This window comes from Miscanthus floridulus, chromosome 1 (assembly GCF_019320115.1).
Source record: "Miscanthus floridulus cultivar M001 chromosome 1, ASM1932011v1, whole genome shotgun sequence".
NCBI lineage: Eukaryota > Viridiplantae > Streptophyta > Magnoliopsida > Poales > Poaceae > Miscanthus > Miscanthus floridulus.
The window spans coordinates 76,035,075-76,044,177 of record NC_089580.1 but is presented as its reverse complement, the minus strand read 5'-3'; the positions used below and the strand labels follow the sequence as shown (position 1 = coordinate 76,044,177).

Here is a 9,103-nt window from a genome sequence, read left to right as displayed (position 1 = left end):
ATAGTGAGTGAGTGAACCGGTGATTGCTCTGCTTTGGGAATTGGACAGCTGTGGTGATGTGTGGGACCAAGTGACTCTCAAAATGACACCTCACATTTCTGCATGGGACGATCCTATCGGACAGTTCGTCGTGGTGGCGGACTCTCTGGTGGTGTCGGTTGCTTACTAACCAAGTCTAAACTTGTCAGTGCGTGCAGATGGACTGACGGATGGTCCGGTGGTGCTGGCGGACTCCGTCGATCCCATAGTGAGCAGTTTGAATGCAGAGTTCAATTTCTAATTATTTGATTTCGAATGCAAGGATGCTCATGATGCTAATGCTCACAAGGGTGTGTCAGGACCAGGTCGTGACACTATTTTTTTAACAACTATTTGGTTCGCTGTCAGAACTACGACGTGCCACACTTTCTTAGCACCCTGTCCCATGTTTCATAGTCTTATTTTCTGTCAAACTTTGCTACGAGTGTGGCTTCAATTTTGTCCGCAGAACTTTATGTGGCAGCCATAGTTATCGAAGGTTTTACGTGTTAAGTTACAGCACCAACCAAATATGCCCAGTCTTACTAGCACAAAACCCAAGGCACATAGGTAAGGAAACCAAACTAGCCTAAGTACTACTGTAGTCTATATATTTTGGCTATATATATATATACATTTATCCGTGGATATAGAGACCTTGTTAAGTTGTTATTCCTTTATTAAAAAAAGTACCTGCGTAGCTTAAACTCGCTCACGATCGAAGAAAACAAACGCGTCCTTCGTCTGCACCGCACACACCGTGAAACCATACCGTATCTGGCCCAAAAAGCCCACTGCCCCAGGCTACGAAAATATCTAACCACTTTACATTTCACTCCCTGTGAATTTCATATATATTTACATAAAATCGTGGGGACGCAATGCAAAATTAGCGCTTCTCTCCTGCCTCGTATAAATACCGGGCGCCACTGCCCAAACCCATCAAAAACCCTTCCGCCCGCCGCCGGAAACCCTACCCATCCCCCTGCTCCGCCGCCGACCGCCCGCTCCTTCACCTCCTACCTCTTCTAACACCGTCGTTCCGATCCCCTACGTTCGGTAAGGAACCTTGGCCCTCGATGAAGTGTTTGGTTTATTGTTGATTCCGCGGGATCATTGCGTCTCTGCGAGTCCTCGAATACGAACGCTTAGCTCTCTCCAATCCATCCTATTCGCTGCCGGTTTGCTTATTTGCTGCGTGCGTGGTGGAGCGCGAGTCTTGCCTCTTGCCCAATATGACCTGCTGATATTTTCCTTTTATCATTTTACTACCTTGTGTGTACGGGGCTGACTAATTACCTCGAATAAATTGGGAGTTCTTATGTTTCATCCGATGTTAAATTGACAAATATTGACGAGGTAGTGGGACTAAATTTATCCGTCTTCTGCCTCTGTTAGGAGGGCCATATTCATATATGTTGTTGCTGTTGTGCATGTGCTGTATTAGTATTGTTATATGCCTTATTCTTAAATTAGTGCCTCCATTTCCTTTTCTGTAGAGCTTAGCTGAGGCATTATGGGTAAGTCAAGCAAGAAGTCCAGTGTTGAGGCCGCACCTGTTGCTGTCTCAGTTCCAGAGGGGAAATCTGTAAAGAAGGGTAAGGCTTTTGATAGCTCTTTGTTGCATTGGAATACTTGCTGGTTATGTTTCTGTCTTGCTGCTTTGTATATACCACACTTATCACAGTGTCACAAGAGTTTTTTTAATCTTAATGAGCAGGGAAGAGAAATGCAGAAGATGCGATTGAGAAGGCCGTGAGTGCCAAGAAGCAAAAGACTGCATCTGAAAAGGCCGTGCCGGTTAAGAAGCAGCCCCCTCCAAAGAAAGTTGAGATCAGCAGCTCTGACTCTGAGGAGGATTCTTCAGATTCTGAAGTGGAGGTGCCGGTTAAGAAGCAGCCCCCTCCAAAGAAAGTTGAGAGCAGCAGCTCTGACTCTGAGGAGGATTCTTCAGATTCTGAAGTGGAGGTGCTATCACGTTCTTCACTTTTGGCTCATGTTTCCCCTTAGTTAAAATCATAAGCTATATGCTTGAACTCTGGAGATCGCTTTGCTTCACTATGTCACAATCTCACAATTGATTGTATGATAGTGTTTTTATTGTTACTATATTCTTTGTCCTACCAATTGATTTTATTTATTTTCTCTGATACTCTTAGACTCAAGAGCTAGCAGTTGCAGTAGAGTCATTACTTATCTATTTGGTGTTGCAATTCCTTTATTGAATATGTGAGACAAGTTTTATGCTATTTTTAAAGCAACCAATTGCATAAAAATGTATGTCATCAAGGAAAAGGTAAAAAAAAAAATCCTTATCACTCTTTTGTACCTGGATATGATAATCCAAATATAAAAAAAGTGAGATTTAACATCAATTGTTTGTTAGATGTTTGCATTGTAGTTTTGCTCGTTGTCTATACCTTTGTTGTCAATTGCAACGGTGTTTGAAAAGCAACATGGTTTTGCACCTTTTGTTTTTTCCCTTGATATATACTAATAAAGAAAAAATACTTGTTTAATGACATCAGTTTGCAGTTCCTCTTGCGCTTAATAGGAAGCTAGTGTATGAATGATATTTTGGCTTTTCATTTGATTTCTATTGGAAACTTCTTTCTAGAAAAAGGACATGTTTGCAGGTTAAGGTCCAGCCAAAAAAGGTCATTCAACCAAAGAAAGGTACACAACCTGCTAAACAGGAGTCCAGTGATGGCAGCAGCTCTGAGAGCTCCTCAGATGATGTAAGCATTGCCCACTTGCTTTTGGGGCTTTCTTCTTACCAACACAAACTTATTTTTCCTTAAATTAGGAACCTTCCAAAAAACCAGTTGCCGGTTCAAATAAGCCAGCTGCCAGTAGTAGCGACAGTGATGACAGCAGTGACAGTGATGATAGCAGTTCTGATGAGGAACCTGCAAAAAAGCCCACTGTCCTTTCAAAGAAGCCTGTCACAGCTGTTAGTAATGGTTCAAAACAGGTTAAGCATGATAGCAGCAGCTCCGACAGTAGCTCAGATGAGGATGAAGTAAGTATTTGTTTCCTATTCTATCTTGTGAGCTAAATCCTGAATGGTTTTTGAATCCTTATTCTTGGATTTTTCTTTACATCGATGAATCATTTGCATCCTTTTTTTTACATCTGCTATGTGTTAAATGATGGTTTGCATCCTGTTAATTTTCTTTTTTGTGCATCTTGAGCGCCCACACCGCACGCACACACTGACATAGATGAATGAAATAGTACCCTTCTAACCATGAGATGTCCTATGAGCCAGCTCACAATGTCACCAGGGTTAGCTCAAATAAATTAGTGAGGTTAACATGAGCAAGAACAATATGTTAGCTAAAGAATTACAGAATTCCGTTTGGGTGCATTGACCCTGATAACAAGGGCTGGATTCACTCCTGCTATGGACACCTCTCTAAAAGAAGACAAGATGTACTACTCCCTCCAGTCTGTTTTCTAAGGCATATGTGAGTTTTGGAGAAAAGACTATTATATAAGGCGCATGCGGTATCCAAAGAGTCATTAAGCGCAGGAATTAATGTCTTTGAAGCCAAGAGTTACTTGCATGGCGCCATGCACCAATCCTGTAGAGAAAGAAGTCGGAACGTCATCTTTTGGAGGCTAACCACTTATTCGCCCTGTTCGCTGGTTGGTTTCTGGGTTGGTTTGGGCTGGCTGGTGCTGGTTTGTTGTGAGAGAAAAACACTATTGATTGGCTGGTTTAGGCTGGCTGAAACCAACAAGCGAACGGGGTGATTAAGCGTGACGTGGCTAATTCGCTGCAGGACCTGTCAAAGAGTAAATCATCCTATGCACGAGCGCAATGTTCTGCACCGGCGTCTTGGTATCTGCATCTTACGTTTCACGCCTTAGAAATGGGACTGGACGGAGTATTTGCTAAACTAATGTGCATAGGAGGCAATTAAATTTGTATAATATAATGTTTTATGTTTCTTTGTAAAATTAGTCAGCTATAAGTTTCATATCTAAAAATGATAAAGAGGAACACATGTAGAGATACAACCCATGTATGTACAATCACGCACCACCGTGTAATTTCTATGCAGGGTTACCGCAGTCAGTAATCTCCAATCACGCTTAGAAATGGGACTGGAGGGAGTATTTGCTAAACTAATGTGCATAGGAGGCAATTAAATTTGTATAATATAATGTTTTCTGTTTCTTTGTAAAATTAGGCAGCTATAAGTTTCATATATCTAAAAATAATAAAGAGGAACACATGTAGAGATAAACCCATGTATGTACAATCAGGCACCACCATGTAATTTCTATGCAGGGTTACTGCAGTTAGTAATCTCCAATCAAGCTTACCTTGGTTTCTTTTTTCCTGGTTTCACTGACATTTGTCTCGCTTTCTTGCTTTTCAGAAACCTGCTGCTAACCTAAAGAAGCCTCCGGTTGCCTCTGTGCAAAAGAAGACCCAAGAATCTGATAGCTCTGACAGTGATTCTGATGATGATGAATCAGAAGATGTAATTAATTTGTGGATTCATATGTTGCACTTATTTCTTGATTCATGCATCTTCGATAGCTATTCTTTGTCAAACATAATTTATCAGTAGTAACCCTGACACAAACAATATCTGTAGGATATTCCTGCTAAAGATCCAGTAGTGGCCAAGAAAAAGGAAGTATCCAGTGACAGTTCTGATTCTGATAGTGATTCTGAGTCCGAGGATGAGGTAGTCACCTTACTACAAAACTTTAAGAGTCTTCAAACTTAATTCACTTCTTAAAAAGCTTCATTTTATATTTGCCAGGATAATAATGCTAAAACAGTACAGCCTGCCAAGGCTGCTGCTCCTAAAAAGGAGGAGGAATCTAGTGGGAGCTCAGATTCTGACTCAGAGTCAGGTTCTGATTCTGATGAAGTAGGTGGTACTTTCTTCTCCACTCATGTTAATTTTTTATTGTGTAGTTTTTAATTCTTCCTCGTCTTTACAGCCTGAAAAACCTACTGTCCCTGCGAAAAGGCCTCTAGCAACAAATAAGAAGAATGAAGAAGTATGCTCTCTTGTAAAATCTTGTTTTTTGACTCATACTCCCTCTGCCACTTTAATAAGTTGTATTTTGATTTGAAAAGGTCAACCTACAATCAAATTGCTACTATATTTATTGTACAAAATAGTTGTTTCGTATTTCAAAATGCTTTTATGTATCATGTTGATTAATACTCGAATAAATGCTCAAAACTAATTCTGAACTTTTTGTACCAAAGTACTACCTGCTATAATAAATGGTGGGAGTATACTTTTTGTGTTTCAGTTGTCTGCTCTTGTACATATTACATTGGACTCAATAGAAACTCTCTCTCTCTCTCTCTATAGTCCAGCGACGAATCTGATGGCAGCTCTGATGAGAGTTCTGATGAAAGTGACGAGGAGCCTCCACAAAAGAAGTCTAAGGTACTGTTTCTTCGTGTCAGACCTCTGCCTTTTTAAGATTATCTCACCTTTTTACTGTTTCTTGTACTTGCAGAATTCTGCACCTTCTGGTGCTGCCAAGGCTGCCACTAAGGTTTCAAAGAAAGAAAGCAGCAGCGATGAAGATGATGGAGGTTCGGATGAAAGCTCTGACGATGAGGAGGAAAGTGAACCAACTAAAACTCCTAAGAAAAAGGTTTGGCTTTTGAAGCCTTTTGTTCTAAAATTAAGGGAATGGTTGTAATTTTGCATAATTTGCTACTGAGTTACCTGTGCATCTTTTTAGTTGGGATATAACAGTTTCTTTGATTCTCAGGAAACTTCTGTAGACACTACGCAAAAGTTGGCACGTAATGAGGTATTCTGCGATCTATGCCTTTCTCTAATTTTATCTACTTAATAAACATTAAATGGATGTTTGACAACTGTCTTATCTTTTCAGCCCAAAACTCCTGCCAAAAGCCAAAGTCAGGCTACTGGTTCAAAGACTATTTTTGTTGGGAATTTAGCCTATAGTATAGAGCGTGAACAAGTGTAAGTTTGTTAAATGTGCCAATTTATTTTTTTTCCAAATGTGTTGCCACTAACACCATTTCTCCACATGCTGTAGTAAGGAATTTTTTGAGGAGGCTGGCGAAGTTGTAGATGTTCGTTTGTCTACTTTTGATGATGGGAGTTTCAAGGGTTATGGACATGTTGAATTCGCTACTGTTGAAGCTGCTCAAAAGGTGAACAATCTCCTTGATTATTTTTTTAATCTATATGCTGCTTAGTTCAACTGTTAAAGGAGCAAAACACCTCACTGGTCACTGCCATCAAGTTCTATTGGATACTAGCAAGTTCTGTTATTAGTTAAACTGTCACAAGAGCAGACCGCCTCTCTCCATCAAGTTATATTTAATGCCACTTGCGAGGAAGTTCTGACACTTGGAACTCTTTCTTCGTTTTAGGCACTTGAATTTATTGGTCATGACCTGATGGGGCGTCCTCTAAGGATCGACATAGCTGTCGAGAGGGGTGCATACACTCCTAGCAGCGGGTTATTGTCTATCTTATTTACTGTGCTGTGGTTATTCAGTAGGGGATGCTTTTATGAAATTTTTGCTGTTAGCTGTTACCAATTATTCAGTATGGCCATAATTTTGTCTATTGCTCAGGAAGGACAACGGTTCATTCAGGAAGTCTGCTCAAAGGTCAGGCAACACTGTATTTATTAAGGGCTTTGACACGTCTGGTGGAGAGGACCAGGTAATTTGAATTTCCGTTTTTTATCCACTTATCATTGTGTTTGTGTTCTGTTGAACCATGTCTTGTTACATTATATATCTGATGATGGTATTCCTTCGCCAGATCCGGAGTGCTCTCCAACAACATTTTGGCTTATGTGGAGAGATTACCCGTATTTCAATTCCAAAGGATTATGACACTGGTGCAAGCAAAGGGTTAGTTGGCTCTTAACATATCATTCTTTTATACTCCCTCCGTCCCTAATTATAAGCCATTCCAACCTTTTGGAGAGTACAAAATATCTCAAGTTTGATCAAAATTATAGAGAGAATTACAAAGATTTATGACATCAAATAAGTATACTATGAAAATATAATTGATGAAGAATCTAATGATACTTATTTGGTTCATAAATGTTATTATTTTTACTATATAAATTTAGTTAAACTTGAGATGCTTTGACTCTCCAGAAAGTGGGAATGACTTATAATTTGGGACAGAGGGAGTACTTAGGTTAGGGCCTTATTTTTTTCAGCAAGATATTCAGGAGTGTTGATATTATATAGTTTCTTTTGGAATGTCATCATCTGAAGAAGTCTCCATTGTCGTTGACTCATTGACACGACGATGTGCTCGGTTTGCAGAATGGCATACATGGATTTCAAGGACCCAGATTCCTTGAATAAAGCATATGAGCTGAATGGAACCGACCTTGGTGGCTACAGCTTGTATGTCGATGAAGCGAAGCCGAGACCTGATAACAACAGGGACGGTGGCTTCAGTGGTGGGCGTGGTGGCAGAGGAGGAAGGAGTGACAGGGGGCGTGGTGGTGGCCGTGGGCGTGGATTTGGAGGCCGTGGTGGCCGGGGTGACACAGGCCGTGGTGGCCGGGGTACGCCTTTCAGACCGACCGCTGGTACCCCTAGTACAGGTAAACAATTGCTTGGGTTAATAATTGTTTTGCCAGATTGATTTGTATCTAGTTGGAGTTACGTTTGTTGTCTCTCCTTGATTTGGAACTGTGGTTCAAATTTTGCAGGAAAGAAGACTACATTTGGTGATGACGATTGAAGATCCAAGGCTGGAGATTATAGTGAAACGCAAACTATATTGTACCTTTCGGACTTCTGTTATCTGTTTCTCCTATTGGAGGCTGTACTGCTTTGTTTGCTTGATAATTTTGACAATTGTTTTACCATTTTTTACATTTGGAGCTATGAAGTTATATCGAAGACGTGATTTATTTATAATATATGAGAAGCGGCGAGTTCGTATGTTTTTGGCCTTTGAATTTCAGCGATAGAAAATGCTTTTGTCGCACGTCACTGCATCGCAATGAACGAATGATTATAAGAATCGAGGAACCAATCGCCCAATTATTTTTAGAATTTTTAATTTTTGTATTCCACCTCCTTTTGTAACTAAGGTCTCTTGTTTAGTTTTTTCTTTAAAATTTATTATTTTCTATCTCATCAAATGTTTAGACATGTATAAAGTATTAAATATAGACTAAAAAAGTAACTAATTGTATAGTTTATGATTAATTTACGATATGAATCTTTTAAGTTTAATTAGTCTATGATTTGATAATGTGGTGCTAAAGTAACACATGTGCTAATAACGGATTAATTAGGTTTAATAAATTTGTTTTGTAGATTACTGACGGATTTTATAATTTGTTTTTTATTAGTATCCGAACACTCCATACGACACCCGATGTGACACCTTAAAACTTTACACTCTAGATTTAAACAATGCCTAACTCCTTTGGTCGGGCCAAAATATACTGCCCTATTGCAGCAGGGCAACCAGTGTTGCAGTCAACATCCGCACGCCTGGCTGGCCATCGTGGCAGGGCTGGTAGCACCGCATGGGCTCTCTGTGGTAGAACCGTCCGAAATAACATACCTTCGGATGCGCTCGTCTTTCACTAGACACTAAGCACACCGAAAATAAGCTACACCAGGCGGTTCCATCGAGCACACCCCGAGGGAAAACTAGAACAATACACATTTTCATCCAGAATCCAATAATGAGAACAATTTTATAATACTTAGTCCATTTCATACAACAAGAGTTCTCAGAAATACATTATTACAATACCAAGTTCAGAGTGCGGAATTTAAATAGCGGAATTGAAATAAACATCTAACGATAAGATATAAGGATCCGTCTATGCCCACCAGATGAATCCTCCACACAACAGCCACTCTTCAAGCTACACCTACAACAGGGGTAAATAAACTCTGAGTACATAATATACTCGCAAGCCTTACTCGACTAGTGGAAATAATTTTTCGACTCTAAAGGATATGATAAGCTTTATGATTTGCTGGTTTTTCTTTTTGCGAAAAACATTATTAGTAGTGAATCCTTATGTATGTGTTTTATTAGCAGTCATGATTATTTTA

The 9,103-nt window shown here is 39.9% G+C and overlaps 1 protein-coding gene across 1 annotated transcript; it reads left to right on the top strand.

Annotated features, from left to right (window-relative positions):
* Positions 1-941: 941 nt before the first annotated feature.
* On the top strand, positions 942-7,966 carry LOC136536385 (nucleolin 2-like). The gene is made up of 19 exons (XM_066528699.1): positions 942-1,077; positions 1,518-1,616; positions 1,739-1,986; positions 2,655-2,756; positions 2,825-3,040; positions 4,410-4,514; positions 4,632-4,724; positions 4,803-4,913; positions 4,987-5,046; positions 5,370-5,447; positions 5,521-5,661; positions 5,782-5,823; positions 5,908-5,999; positions 6,076-6,193; positions 6,416-6,504; positions 6,623-6,713; positions 6,816-6,907; positions 7,337-7,623; positions 7,732-7,966. Exons 2-19 carry the CDS (start codon positions 1,535-1,537, stop codon positions 7,761-7,763), a joined length of 2,079 nt encoding a protein of 692 aa, XP_066384796.1. The 5' UTR covers positions 942-1,077; positions 1,518-1,534; the 3' UTR covers positions 7,764-7,966.
* Positions 7,967-9,103: the final 1,137 nt, after the last annotated feature.

Coding starts and splice junctions, on each gene's coding strand:
- LOC136536385 (XM_066528699.1), top strand. CDS start 1,535: ATGGGTAAGTCAAGCAAGAAGTCCAGTGTTGAGGCCGCACCTGTTGCT. Junction 5,448..5,520: donor CTCCACAAAAGAAGTCTAAG/GTACTGTTTCTT, acceptor TTGTACTTGCAG/AATTCTGCACCTTCTGGTGC. Junction 5,662..5,781: donor CTAAAACTCCTAAGAAAAAG/GTTTGGCTTTTG, acceptor TTTGATTCTCAG/GAAACTTCTGTAGACACTAC.